The sequence below is a fragment of the Nylanderia fulva genome, unplaced genomic scaffold (genome assembly GCF_048542155.1).
Source record: "Nylanderia fulva isolate GAGA-0341 unplaced genomic scaffold, ASM4854215v1 Scaffold35, whole genome shotgun sequence".
Classification (NCBI taxonomy): Eukaryota; Metazoa; Arthropoda; class Insecta; order Hymenoptera; family Formicidae; genus Nylanderia; species Nylanderia fulva.
In genome coordinates this window covers 1,581,356-1,597,358 of record NW_028190422.1, presented here as the reverse complement: position 1 = coordinate 1,597,358, position 16,003 = coordinate 1,581,356, and the positions used below count along the sequence as shown (strand labels likewise).

General features: G+C 40.7%; 1 protein-coding gene across 3 annotated transcripts in view; it reads left to right on the top strand.

The window, feature by feature from the left end:
* LOC114935011 (frequenin-2) overlaps nt 1–15,801 on the top strand; it is a 44,366-nt gene extending 28,565 nt beyond the window's left edge. For all 3 annotated transcript variants that reach the window (XM_029307756.2, XM_029307755.2, XM_085485236.1), the window contains exons 6-8: nt 14–92; nt 891–979; nt 2,723–15,801. In XM_029307756.2, coding sequence (XP_029163589.1) covers nt 14–92; nt 891–979; nt 2,723–2,890 — 336 coding nt within the window. In that variant the 3' untranslated portion in view covers nt 2,891–15,801. The remainder of the gene's footprint in view (nt 1–13; nt 93–890; nt 980–2,722) is intronic.
* The last annotated feature ends 202 nt before the right edge of the window (nt 15,802–16,003 follow it).

The following is a 16,003-nucleotide window of genomic DNA, read 5'->3' as shown; positions in this document are numbered from 1 at the left end:
ATTGTTGTTTCAGGACGGTACGATAGAGTTCGAGGAGTTCATAAGAGCGCTCTCGGTGACGTCACGCGGCAACCTGGACGAAAAGCTTCACTGTGAGTACCTTGTTCCTGATCCCTCTCGAAAAAACTTGTCCACTCAAATTTGGGAGAATTCTCTCGCGAGTTGTTTGCCCATTTACTTGGAAAACATGACGCGCAATCGCCGAGAGATCCCTCTATGTATCTTCCTATTTGATTTATTCAAGATAGTTGAGTCGAAAACTTAAGTCATCCAACTTTATCTAGAAAAAGAAAAAACCTCGCCGCCCCTAGCTTTCCGTAATTAAACCGAAATTAGTAACTAAAAAGTGGATCTCAAAAATAGCTCCTCGGTAAAATTTTTGATAAATATTTTCTGATAAAATCAAATTAGAAATCACAGAATTAATTTCTGAATTATTAATCAAATAATAAATTAATGTTCACATTTTCCGCAAATTTCGTTTCGCGGAGGAATAAAAAGATATGAGATACCGTGGAAAAGAATTGTTACATATAAAATTTGAGACGAGAATATGAAAGATGATCGCCGCAATGCGAGACAATAAACGACGAGATTCTCTCGATTGTCCTCTCCAAGATAATAGCTATCGACGAACGATCGCAATCTGAACAAAAGTGAACAATGAGATGTATATAGCTTCGTCGATACATGTGTACATACTTATATAGGTTATATCACGATCGCGAACGAGATACCGTGTCACGGAGAAAACTTGCAAGCTCGCAAGAAAAGTGCACGTTTAAACAGAGAGTTTGTCCTCTCCTGACAAAGGGCGCTTTCGGACTTGCCAAAGAATTCAGTTGCACAAGTCGATTGCGTTTTTTCTTCCTCTTCTCGTCTCTTTTCAGGGGCCTTTCGATTGTACGACGTGGACAACGACGGCTTCATCACGAGGGACGAGATGTACAATATAGTCGACGCAATATATCAGATGGTGGTAAGTGTATCCCTTTCAACGTATTTGGCCCGCGAGGAAACCTTCGACGTGAAACACATTCCGCTGCTCGCTTCTCAATTTTGTTATTTCTCCAAACCATCCGCGTTCTACAATCTTCTCGAAATAACATAGACCTATTTCTAGACAATCGGAGAATTCTTAAAGAGGAAGCCGCTATTAAAAATCTAGTACTATAGAGATCGGAGATGATCTATTATTATTTTCACAAATTATTCTAGAATAATAATACCTATTAAAGTAACATCTATTATTCTATTTTGCTATTCAATTTGCGTGTTTTGTTAATTTGACAGCTATAAATAAAATCGATTACAGTGACGCAAGACTTATGCGTCTGCTTAACCACTTGCTGGCTGTGATGCAATCGTAATGACTCGCGTACTCAATATCAAATCAATATTTTATCCCAACGAGCGCGTTATACGTGTAACCCAACGGAAGTTATAATCCTCTTGTGCAGCTTGCAGCTAGCGCGCTGCAAGCGAGTTAGCGACACAAACTATAACGTCACCCACCCTCTCGACTACTGCTCGTGACACAAGCACGATGTACGCGGCTTCTTTGAAGTTACACAATGTGATCCTCTATTATGCAACGCTCACTATAATCTTTCGTAGGGCTGACGTCTGCGTATTAATAACCCTTTAATTGTTTCATACCGGGTGACAATGTCGCGCGTTGAATAGGCAGAAAATAATATAGTTGCGGACGTGCGGTTTCTCCCGGAAACAAGCATTATACCATATCCTGCGTTAATTAAAGCACCGATACTAACGAGGCCCACGCAAGTCCGTGATTGCGTATTTTTGGGGTCAAAGTTTCCGCGATGCTTCCACCGGGACGTTAATGAAAAACTCCCGTGGAACGAAATTCCCGGAAGGAATATAATATATACCAGGCATATAATATGCACTTTCGGAATGTTGTTTTGTACGGAATATATCGCGCAACTCGAATGCAAAATTTGTTCGAGCGTAAAGTCCGTCTCGCGACAACGATTCGCCATTAATCACTTTGATGTGTCGTTAATATTAATTTTCAAGTGTACAGTGTGACGCGCATTATTATGTGTATTATATACCCGGAGGAAGGTTCACGCATGGTAATCCATAAACACCCGGGTCGCGGCCGACAAAGGAGCACGAACGGAAACTTTAATGATCCGACTTTGAAACAATAAACCCGATCGTGCCGCATAATACGGGATTTGCGAAAGCTAAATGCAACCGATAAAGTGGAAATTGTATTATCAGAAATTAGCGGATCGGCCGATTTCAATTAAAACTCGCGAGATCGCACGCGAATGCGTTAAAAGTCAATGTCCCGCACGCGATGTGCCATAACACTCCCGGCAATAAATTCGCTCCAATAAAATAATAATGGATAGTGAAAATACTATCTCTCTCTCGCAGAAGTCGTTGCACAAGGGCGATAAAATTTCACGTTGATAGGAATTAAATTCCATGCATATTCATATTTTCGCATTTTTCGAGCGACGAGAATTTGCAAATATAAATTTTCCGAAACAATCTCGCGAACTTCTTTTCAATTTGAAAAATGTGCATTATTTATAGATTCATAATCCGTAATAAAGAAGCACTTTAGGAAGCACATTTCGCTCCCCCTCTTTAGTAAGGATAACACAACACGGTAATTTGGGAGTCCCGTTGAATCCCGTCTATTAATGAAATTCCAAGGGGCGGATAACGTTGGATGTTCCAGGGCCAGCAGCCGCAAGCCGAGGACGAGAACACACCGCAGAAAAGGGTCGACAAAATCTTCGACCAGATGGACAAGAACCACGACGACAAGCTCACGCTCGAGGAGTTCCGGGAGGGTAGCAAGGCCGATCCCAGGATCGTCCAGGCGTTGTCGCTGGGCGGCGAGTAACCCTGATTTCCATCACAAACGGCACCCGACCCTTCGAAATCGGAAGTCTCCGCGCCGTCCTCATTTGCGTAATTATCGGCGCGAGTTGGCCGCTCGTCCCGATAATCGGCCGATGAGAAACGATGACCCTGAGGAAAGGCAAGTCCACATCCGCGCGGTCTGGCATGCACGTAATAATAGAAATTATATAGGCAATAAGCGCGAAAAGCGTCTGAGATGTAGAGATTTGCGAATATTTTTGGAGAAATCTCTCTCGTGTCGAAGGAAAGAATTATAAACTATCTCACTCTCGGAGAAGATCGATTCTCGTTCCTCGTTAAAATCGATCCCTCCATTTTCATTAATGATCCGATTTCGAGAATCTCGCGATGCTAAATAGGTGTGTAGCGTTCAAGTAAATCGTAGCTTTCAAGGAGACTGGACGTGACAAATTACATTCTTACTTAGAGAACGTGCAGGACTTCAATATGAACAAATTGTTAGAGTACGAACGATGAAGATATATATAAATTACGAGAGGGAGAGCATTTTCTCGTCGGGACGCTCTCTCGCCTCAAAAGCAGCTTCTTTTGTCCCGCGTTATTCTTCCTCTGCATTTTCCTTATTCCCTACAAAGTAATGTCACGGTAATGAGATAACGAAGAAAATTCAGAGAAGACGCTCGACGAGCGACGAATTTCAACGAAGCTCACTGGCGTTTTCGATTATTGCAGCGCGGTTCTATATTAGGTACAAAAAAAAGAGAAGGAAAAAAACGAAAGGGTAGCAAGGGTAGAAATTGCAGCAGGGGCAAGCATTCAAATGCAGACACAACTGATCGCGCATTGTGCGCCGTTGCGTAGCAAGTACGAAGAAAAATTTCAAAGTCACACAATGAGGCACGTACGTATTTCAACAATACCGACAAAAGAATCGGGAGACGTGCAAATTTTTACGACGATGAATAGCACACACAATAACAACGAGAGAGGGGTGCACTCCGTCTCTATTTCTTTTGTATTCTTTTTTCCCTTTCTTTTTTGCGCAACGCGATTCAATTAAATGTTCTCGTCATTCGATCTTAATTCACACATTCAATCGATAAGTAGAAATATATCGATATACTACGTTTGGAGACATTTATGTAATATATTACTTTATATAAGATTGATGCTTCAAAAGTATGCTGTCGATTACTCATTTTTAAATGTCAAAAAACGATGTCGGGTATTAACGAGCGTTGCGTGCTACCGACAAAATTGCAGCAGCGATTTGATGCCCGGTCGCCACCATTTGCGCGTGCAAAAGTGATTTCTTAACAAACCGCGAATGTGCCATCGACTCGCGCGACTTACGTAACGCCGGCATTAGACGGCGTGGCAAAAATTCGGCGATACGGGAACGGTGACTAAGCAAGAAGGAAAGAAGATGGATAATGGCAATCTACTCTTTCCGATATTAATGAGTGTTTTACGTCACTTATACGAGAGAGGAAACCGTACGCGACCGTACAATTTGCCTGCATTTGCACCGCGGCCGTATCATCAATAGAATCCTCGGCGGATTATATAGAATGTGAAATCGAAGAAAAGCGAATATAATTAAAGTAAGTATGGTAAGAACGATATATATCCTGGTGTGTTGAAGATCGCGAGGAGCGAAGTTGTATTATTATATTGTATGTGTATCGCGAAATACGCTCGCAGAAATAATGGGATATTTCGCTAGAAAGTGTAGAAATAGAATTACAAAGGCAGCGAGACTAATGAAAATAATAAATGAGATTTATTAAATATGAGTACCACAAGTAATATAGCAATAACGATCGACCGTCGAGTATTAACGAGCAAAGTTACATCTACTTCTCGTAGACCTTTCAAAATTCTACGTGCTTTAATTATAATCATCGACGGCTCTTGATTCCTCCACTTGTGAATTTCAACGATCTAATTTTTATTCAAGATGACTCAAGTAGAATAAAACTTACGATCGATAAAAAAATCAAAGAAGAGAGTACCGGGCGTCGGAACAGGCACTTTTACCTAGAATAAACTGATTAGAATTACATGAAAAACGACTCTGAAACAAGACTGAAAGAGAACGATAATCTATATATTTTTCACATAACGACCGATCGATTAATCATCGTTATAATGTAAGACGTTTACTTTCATGAAATATGAAAATGAAGTCAAAGATAGGAAAGTGGCGGAAGGGACAGAAATATCAGATTGAAATAAAGCGAACGTCGAGAGTGATTAAGCTAAATAAGGGAAAGGTCGAGCTTATGAGACAGATATCTCAACATTGCGCGAATGCGATTAAGGGAACCGATATGGGGAACAATTGACGTCGAAAATTCGACTCGACTGACACAATTGATTGTCTATAATCGCACTCGATATCCCGATGAGACAATAAAGCGAGACACATATACGCGTACGCACACATAGGGAGGAGCGAATAGCGATAACGACTTGTATTTAGTTAGTATAGAGCGACGTGACATTATTGGTACACGGATTTATCGGAATTTCGGATCTGCTATTCTCCGATATTAAGGAGAAACGTCAGATGTTCGTCGGATAAGAGCGGGGAAAATCCAACGCGACAGAGCGAGAGCGCCAAGGACGATTAAAGAGAGTGAGGTAGATAGGTATGGAAGTAGATAGAAGAGAGAAAGACGGACGCGCCAGACGTCTCTCGGATCGATCCGTTATAACATTCTGCGAGATATAGCCGAATGAGTGCTCGGGCGAACTCATGCAAAGAAGAACAAAAAGGAACAATGTTGGAGATAATCGCGCGAGAATGGAAGAAAAGACAAGAAAAGCGCGAGGCGAGTTTAGCGGTTAGCTGTGTCGATATGGCGTTTCTTATACATATATATGGGACGAGGGTGGGATTCTCCACGACAATAAGGAGACCCGGGTGGCGCCCGTCATAAATCTTGCACGGTTCATGACCCCTCGGTCAGACCTTTTAAAGAATAAACCCACGTTTACACGCGAGGGCGGATAAGAATTGTCGTTTCCGACGAAACTGGAAAAACATCTCGCGAGAAAGCAAACACGAGGGATCGGTGGCGTAAGAGAGATAACGGCAAGTTAAATGAGGTCCGAGAGAGAGAGAGGATCGCCGACGACTTATGAAAAATGCATAAGCATTCGGTCTGCTGCTGCCATGCAATATGTAACGCGTTGCTGCCAAAAACTGCACGACGATGCGTCTAGCTGCACCTTTCCGCGGGCAAAAACCAGGATTCGTTTTTTCGGAAACCACAGAGGAGTTTCGGTTTCAAGCTTCGGTTCTTATTTAATGGCATAATCTGTCCGCGAAAAATCTCAGACGCGGCGCGGTAATTAAAACCGTGTAAAAGTAAAAAATTCACTCATTTTGTCGGATAAAAAATGTATACGAATATACAATCGTATGTTAATGGGCGAGATTTGAAGTAAGTTTTACGACGCGTGCGCCTGCAAAAAAATCTTATTGCCGCGGAAAATTAACGCGTTTTAAAAAAAAGGAACAAGTAAAAAGTTTTTGCAAAGACGAAATAACGAAAGGAGGAAAGAGAAAGAGAGAACTCCTTTGAGAAGCTAAAATTCACATAGTACCATTGAATTTTCAAAGCGAGGGTTCTATCTTTTTCTATCGTCGCACGTTCCGCAATTCTACGGACTGGATGAATGCAAAGCGAGAAAAGATACGAGTCAACTTACAGAGGAATGAGTCTGTGACAGAGAAAAATAACCGCATAACCGGCAACAAAAATTCACAAGCCCGGAATATCTCTAGAGATTTAAATGCAACTCGCGCGCGTTACGAAACGTACGTTATTACTCCAAATAACGTGGATTTGCATATATATTTGTAAGGCGACAAAAATTTTACGCACCGGATGCGGCGCGTAAAAATATATAAGCTCGACTGAAATAATAAAACGATATTTGCCCTAAGAGACAAATATTAAGTTTGCAAAATGTATTCGGCAAATTTGCGACATAAATCATCGCTTTAGAATTCCGACTGGTGTATCCCGCTTGATTTAGAGAAGACCTAAGAATCCGCTATTCATTTCGCATGCGCGTATCAACCATGTGCGAACAATGCAATGGAATTCCATGAATCTTGTCGCTTTAAAAAATTACGCTCGCTACGTTTTTCATTCATTGCGGCACTTTTATCCCTCAATTTTTCACGCGCAAAAAGCTACGCAAACCTGCAACGAGATCCGTGTAATCAATTCGTACGGAAAATTACAAACGATTCGCCTGCGATAAATATTATATTTCGTTTTGTTTCGTACGCATCTGACGGAAGAATGAAAAAGCGAATATATCGAAATTCTATACTTATCCGACACTTTTCAGAACGAATGTTCGTCGCACCGTAAACGTGCAAGATACTCATATTTCTGCAGTCTTTGTCGTCCGCGTGTCGCGACGATATGTCATTCTAATTTTTTTTGTCATGCTGTACTAAATTGACGACGCTCGATATTACGAGCATCTCGTGTATCTCTCGTGCATCTTCATTTTTTCTTAATTTTTTAGCCGCGCGAAACTTGCCATCGCGTCGCGTCGACTCGCTATAAATTCAAGACGCGCGTGCTTGCGCCTTAACGTCATTCCATCCCCCGACACCTTTATCCCTCTCTTCTCCTCCCCTTTCTGTGTTCTCGCCTAAGTTCTCACGTGGTTAGAATTTCGGTGTTGGCGGATAAGTCTATTTCCAGAATAAAACTTGAACGGCGGCCAAAGCATGTTTAACTCTCTCTGAACGAGCGAGACTAAACTCATTTGCGAAATGTATATTCGATGACTTAATTTCCACCGCTAATTTCGCTTCCCCGAGTACTACTATTAGTTGCAGATTTTTCCCGCTGCTCAAGATTTACAACTACCTGAAATTTGAGCTATTCTTTATTCTTCCTTTATTTTCTCGCGCGTTTCCATTCGTAAAACTTCCGAGCATTTTTCATCACCCCGTATACCGAACATATTTTTCTTTTCATGCTTGCTTTGCTCCTTCCCTTACTTGTTTTATTCGTTTCTTTATCGAGCGATAGCCTGCAGAATATATAGAACGAGCAACAATGCGGTTAAGCGAATCGCGAGCAACCAAGTAAAATCGCGGCGATAACAATGGTGGCGAAGGAAATTCTGGAATATATGTATGTTTGCATACTGTAATATCTCAGCAGCCAAGAGCAACGATTAATTACACCCATGATAAACTCAAAAGCCATTACGTCCTCGGCGATTGTGTTTGTTCGTGTAACTTCAGTTGGTGTTTAAGAATTCATGTCCGCGCCGACACCTTTCATCCTTTTCTTTTTAGAATTCTAACGATGTATTATTACTCCCATTTATACATTATGTGATTTCAAAAGATCCTTAAAACAAACAATACCCCGGGGTCGTCGCAAATTAGCATCGCGGTCATCTCAAGCGAGCTACCTACTCACGAGCAAATATTAACAACTCTCTTGTCGAACCACCATTTACGGTGAGTCAATCCTTGGAGCGAATCCTTCGAGGTCGAAATTAATCAAAAGGCATGCGGGCTCGGCGTGACGAAAGGATCAATATATCCGAAATTTGTCGGAAGTGGAGACACATGCGATGTGCGCGTTTCTGCAGCGACGACATCCCGCGCCGATGAGATATCAATCACCCGTTACAGATCGACGTATCCCATTATTTAGCTACACCAAATATTTACGGCACTCGCAAGCGTCGGAGAGACACGCGTGTGATGTCCTCGATGAAATGGCGCGGACGTTTTCTCTGCGTGACAGGCATCGCGGAGTAGGTCGATATTGGCAAACTTCCCGACTATATTTTTTCCCCTCTTTTTTTTTCTTATTTTTCTCGCACCAGCATCTCCCCGAGGAGCTCGAGTAGCGTCGAAGATATTTGTCGATATCGAGACAATATCGACAAATATCTTTCGAGATACACGATATTATAACATTATTAGCTGCGATTCGCTTCCGAAAGCGCGCGAACTCGCACTTCGATTGCAACTATTAACCGCGATATTCGCTTACGTAATTCGCGGGTCAGGGATTATGACGCATCGCTTCTTCGAGAGGGACCTTTTATTTATATATTCTGCAGGATATGCAATCGAGGGTCCTTGACGCGTATGTCTTATATCATCGGACGTGAAGAAATTCAAGTATTATTAAACAAAGAAGTTACTCGCGCGAATAAATTTTTTTTTCACAGCACCTCTGTTAGTTTGCGTTACAATAACGACGAGCGAGTACATATACGGGACGACGAAAGTGGACAGGATCATCAATAACATGTATAATAACATCGACTTGTTGACTTGTTGGAACGTGATAGTAACTAAAAGAGTATTTTTCCCGAACGTTAGACTCGCGTCCGAGGATTTATGTGTCATGTTTGCGTCGATCGAAATTTTACGTAAGTAGATCGTCGCCGCGGAACTTTCTTGTATACAGGAGGATTTTAAAATCAAAGTCGCTCTCCTTTCCGTTCGATCATCCGAGTAGAGACTCTCCGAAACGGACGAAATAACGAGGATAATCGCGCGCGAGTTCAATCGTTCCTTCGGATCGATGCGGAGAGAATTCGAGAAAGGAGAGTCTCTCTTTCTCTCTCTCTCTCTCTCTCTCTGAACAGATCAAGTGATACTCGATCCGAAGGGAAATATCGAACCGAGGGTAAAGGCTATTCCAAAAGCTCGCGATCTCGATACTCGCTCAATTGAGAGAATTGCTGCGCTAACTTTTCGCGATGTTACGAACTTTCCAGCGATGTCAGAGATCAGAGTTCCGCTCCAGATCGCGCGCGCATCCAGGAATTCGGCGCAAACGCCCGAGGGTTGTCGGGAGCTTTCCTCGCACAATATCTTGATCCCGCGTAAACAAATAAATTGTTATTGAAATGCTACGCAATTTCAACGCTTCGATATCTATCGTTTATTTTTCGCATTTATACGTTCTAGCCGAGGCTTTACCTGTCTATACGTATCGCGACGATAGCAAGTCGTATTGGGAATATGTCCTCTGTTATTTCTCACCGACGCGCAATGAAAAAGAAAAACGCGGCAGAGCCAATATTTATCAATCCAGAGAGAGAATAGTTTGTAAAAGCAATAACGGCCCAGAAAAATATATCTCGAAGTGAGACAGAGCGAAGAAGCGGAAAGTGTTGTACGTGCAACAAACCGTCTCGCCTGCTGACGAGACATAAAAATCGGGCAAATGTTGGCAAAACGCCACTCGGTGAGACACGCAAGAAAGCGAAACGCTGCCGGAAGGACCTTTAAGCAGCTCTCACGGAACCGCCTTAATTGTCACGCGCGGACCGACGTTTAATCACCCCCTTAAGCAACAAACAAACATCAACGAGCTGCCGTTATCCGAGATGTTGGCGCGCGCGCGCGGTTTCGCCTCGAGAGAAAGAGGGTGAGCGCGAAATCTCCTAACACGAATATAAATATTGGCGAAGATCAACACGTGTCGTGCACGCGCATCAGACTTCAGCGGAGCTTACAGCAACCCCCTCAATCTAAATAACGACTATTTCATGACGCGTATTTTACACCGGCGAGCAAATTTACCCACGTCCCGGAGATTTATTCGAGAAACCGTCATCAGAAATGTGAAAAATTTCGCATTATTTCTCGTTCTCCAGCGCTTCGCTGGTAGGCGTCACGTAGTTATAGCATCAAAATTATGTCAAAAGCAGTCTCTTCTCTTATATTTTTTCCTACTTTCTTTTTATTTTCAAATCGAACCCTTTTCAGTTCTCGAACATGATTTAAGCGTTAAATTTACGCGAATGTTGCATATCATTAATGTAAATGGACGATCCCTGCATAGGAAAATAAGTCTAACAATCGCGAATATTTTTATGAGAATATCCTAGAATAATATATAAATCAGCGGCAATGAAGCAGATTATGCAGCAAGACATGATTTATTCAAAAGTATATTTTTCATCGTTCGTACACGTAGATTTATATTCTTCGATAAATATATTACTATTGTTATCAACATTACAGTATGTAAAAAGAGCGCCGTAAGAAATAGTACGTAAGGAAATATATCTTGCAATTTAGAGGATTCAATCTTTATCACGGTCGCTTGACTTACTTGTGCATTTTCAGTCTCTTATTTTGAAAGTTACTCGCACAGGAGGAAACTCTCTGGATGAATCGTCAGCTCGTTATTTTTATGCTTCTAAGATACTTCAAAGTAAGCCTGGTAAGCTCGATTTCACATTACTATCACCGTACTACATAAGATGCTGCATTCTTGCTGACGACACTCTACTCTACTTCATAGGACTTTACGATATTCCTGCGATTATATGACTTACGTGCGTGCTTGCCTCGCGGAATCGTGGACGTGGCTCGAAGGGCCATTTTTTTCGTAACATGCCTCGAGCATGTCCCGTCTCTGACAAGTCGGAGTGAGAAACTTTTCGACGCGATGAGAAAAGCGATTTTCTTTTTCCTACGAGAGGGAGACAAGTTGCCAAGACGAAATAGCCGTTGATAGCCGGTTTCGCTCGTTCCGACCTGTCCGAAAGAAATGGATGTAACCGCGTTTAAAAGTCTGCTTCGAACGCAACTCTGGATATCACTTGAACTCTAGCAATAATCGTGGAACACTCTGTTAGATCGATAGTGGCGGTTTTTAAACGTCTGTCGAGCGTTAAGTGCTGGTTGCACCAGCATCAGTTAGCATAAACTTAACATTTCCTCTCTGTCTGCGCGCAGGGTTTCTTGTAAATTTTCCAGCAAAGTTTCAAGATCGTATACTCTGATAAACTTGGAGAATATATGGAAATTTCGGCACTAAGTATACACCTCGATGTGATCGTGTCTAATTAAGATTTACTCGATATATAAATTACAATTACCTTCTTTTGCACTTGAGAATCAATCGAAAGATCAATATTTCATTACCCGTTTCGCACTCTACTTATTTCGCTGTAGTTTTAATTTCACTTACTTTAATTCGAATCCAATCTCCAAATTTATCAAAGAACTCGCATAAATATACTACAATCTAATCGGAGATAAATTAATGATCTTATCAGATTAATTCAATCAGACTATTGGTGCAACCCAAGTTACGAGCGACGCGTATATAGCTCATGCGTCGAGTTCGGCGAATTAAGGTATGCGAAGGGACGAATCACTTTGGTGACGTATATAAAAAAACAGCCGGGGTGGAGAAAGTCAACAATGATCTCCCGCAGCGATCGCTTCAGCCTCCCTCCTCGGTTCTTCATTTTTACGAAGGTGTCGCAGCGATCGAAAGTTTTATTTTTCTATCATGCGTATCCGATTTTGCTTCGGCGCAGCGCATCCGCAGCATCATTGCGTCAAAAGTTGCAAGACGAGCAGGAAGGGGGAAGCCGTTGTCGCTCATCTCGATCAGCGGTCCATCGCGAATCTTCGAGTTCGTGCATCGATCTCAAGCGGGTGTCAGGTCAGATGGGAGGAGATTGCACCGGCAAAGAAGTAAACCGCGCGCCATAATGAAGAGAGATTTTTAGAAGCGTTTTAATGAGAAAAGAAGTAATCCATCAGCTTTAGCAAAGCTTTAGCTTTTGCAATATCCACGGCCGGCTCCGGCGCGGTCGAGGGTTGATTTTCCTTTAAACGTCGGATCCGAAACTGTTTTTCTACTTTTCTGGCGCAAAGTTGAACCCCGCTGATGGACTCTTACCACCCCGGATCAGAATAAACAGAGAGAGATATATATATGAACGGGTATAGAACGCGCGCGAACGGCCGGTATGTATCGAGTTAAGTTTTTATCTCTTCGTATAAGAGATTATTAAGTAAAACAAACAAAAAAAAAGAAAAAGTCGTTTTAAGCAATTTTTACAATTTTCAACGGGAAGCGCATAAGTGTAAGAGCTAACTCTCGCTTAGTGAAATTCCTAGATGCTTTTCGTGTTAAATAAATTCTTGTAGCATTGCTTTGTACGAGCTAAGGGTCTCTTGTAGCTCGCGAAAAGAAGAAGTGGGAAGGGACGAAGAAAAAAAGGAGGGTAAACGAGCGCAACGAAGAGTGGCTGGGAATGGAGAGCAAGGAAAGAAAAGCAAAAAGCACTATACGTGCCAGCTCCAGGCGATGTTTTCCAATCTCACTACGTTCATCTCGACGCATCTTTTTCGCAAAGCGGTCGCCCACGAGACGTCAACGTTAATAATTGACAATTAACGGGCTCGCACGCGATCAAGATGACGATGGAGGAAGAAAAAAAAACTTGGAGCGAAAAGTACAATAAAATATATCACGATAAAACTCCAGGGGGTCATTATGTAACTATCAACCCGAGATAATCATTCCATTTGTATTCGTTAAACGTGTTTTGCATATTTATTTGAGCGAGAGCCAACGCGCGATAGAATATATCTGGTTTTCATCGTTTAAACAGCTTATTCTTTACGATTTACATAATTTTAACCGCTAAAACGACTCGATTCCATTTCGATTGTGCTAATGGCTGTGAAACAAGAGTTCTCAATTGCAAATTTAATTTAGCAAACAGATCTCAACGTCGCATTTATTCGTGCTTGCAACCGTTTATCGCGTAATGTAATCGACTGGATCCTTGAAGCGCGTTACGCCAATTAATTCAAAAGCCGTCGTTTCGGTAAAATATTTAATTTCATCATATTATAATAAAAAGATATTGGTCACTTCGCAGATTACTTTCCCAAGGCTAATTGTATCGCAATCAAGCACAGCTCTCGCCTTTAATTTGCGACAGGAGGTCTTGACGTTTACCGGAGATCAGAGAGACACGCTAGCGATGAAAAAGACGATGTTTTCGAGAATAAAACTGTCGTACGATATTCGCGCGAACTACCGTCCACGGAATTGCGCCTCTCTAACTCCGAGATTTGGAATTTTTATCGCAGTCTCACGCGCTCGGGAATACGATCCGTGCTTTCAATACCGGAAACAAATGGAACATTTATGGTGATTAGATTCGGTCGATTCAAAGCAGAACGGTTAGACTCCACTATGTAAGAATGTCCAAGACTTATGATCCATGTATGTATTTTCGGCCTTCATTTGCTTTGGTATTTTTATTAGTGGTTATTGAAACAGATTTTGTGTTGTTGCAATTTTACATGCCACGTTTGTGAAGATTAACCTTCTGTAACCCATTTTCCGATTGTTATTGAACTACTCTAACGATATTATTCCTCCGGGAAGTGTTGAATATCTCGGAAGTATATGAATCACAATATATCTATAGTTGTAAAAATAGCTTTAGGAAGTTACCGTGAGTTATAGAAGGTTGATGTAAAAAGAACACCTATACGATTATGTAAAATGTTGCAGAACTATTATTACCTCTTTCATTTAACGAATTCTTTGATCATTCCCGAGCCAATGTTTTCGTTGTAATAAATTATTTTAACAGTGATTATATAGGTATTTAAATTTATATTCAACTTTCATTAATATGCAAATCATTATTAACATTTTTTCTCAACTATTTCGAATAATTTTAATACTTATTTTAATACTAAATTTTGCGATACTTTATTGCTAAAAAAATATTTAACATTAACAATTTAAAAATTGTAAAAATAAAAATGTGTTATACAATCACACACGAATCTCCTTAATATATAAATTATGTAGTGATGGGAGAAATCGTAGATGAAAGAAGTAGCAGTTCTTTCTGTGTAACTTAAGTTTCACTCTTAATTAATTGGCCGAGTTAAATACACTATTCCATTGTAAAAATGCAAAATGTAAATACGATAATCAATGTTGTAAATTATTTATATGTTTTCTTTGATACTCACTTACCGAGGATAAACGATCTAGAAGGCGATAAAGGAATTGCAATGGAATTGAACAGAGATACATATTGGAATAAGCGCGTAAATTTTTTCCGACATTTCTCTCCACAACTACCTTCTCTCTCTCTCTCTCTCTTTCTCTCTTTTTCTCTCTCTCTCTCTCTTACTCGTTTTACGCACCGTGATCTCGAAAAGAGAACTTTTCAATGCTAATGTCAAATCAAGAGTCTAAAATATATTCTACTACAGTAAGATTATTATTCTTAAGCACTGCGAAGTACGAAAAAGCTATTCTAATGTGTACCGTTGTACTTATATCGCTACTTGTACCGCTACTATTATCGCTAGTATGTACTCTAACGCTAACTACTGTTACTATATTTGCAGCAACGTGCGAAACTTTTCCGTCTAAAAACATAATATACACGAGAGACACGCCAATATAAATACACGACACACATACGTGCACATATTATATATATATATATATATATATATATATATATATATATATATATATGTGGCCACACATACGCACACATATACCCGAACATGCATCCGTTCGGCACACATGAGAAACACGAACAGAGACACTTAATAAACGTCAACATCATTGTTTTACGAACTTTCTGTGATAATTATTAACAATCATTAAATACGAAGAGAAACACTAACGTACGTGAGGGAAATGGAGAAGGTGCGAGATGGCGGAAAGATAACGAGGGATGGAAAAAGCACGTTGAAACGATGGGGGAGAGTACGGTGCTGAGAGATGGGACGAAAAAAGCGTCTTGTTACGTGATATAAAAATTATTGTTCCGTAGTTTGTTGTACGTAATCGATGATCTGTTGAATCGATGGTGAGAAATGGTTGCAATTGCTCTGATTATGCAATCGATATGATAAAAAGGAAGAAAAAACAAATAAGAGAAGTAAAGAAGCAGAGAGCGAATGCAACAAATAACGCGACCTCGAGACGTTGCTCGGTTATCACAAAAATCTAAGCGCATTGTTATTTTGTATGGTCTCATGCGTTTTTTCTAAATGACGAGACATCGTGACATCCGATATAATGGTGATTAATAAAAATAACTTCAAGCACACCAGACGTATTTTCGTATCTTTCGAAACCTTGTTTCTTTCCCATTTCTCTTTCAGTAAAGTTACTTGGCTTCTTAAACATGCAGTCCTCGAGCTCCATTCTGCCGGTAAGAAAATAAAGTCTTCTTATATATATATATATATATATACACCTCTCTTTTTAGATCTACATAAATATTCCTTTACTTATAATTTTTTATGTTG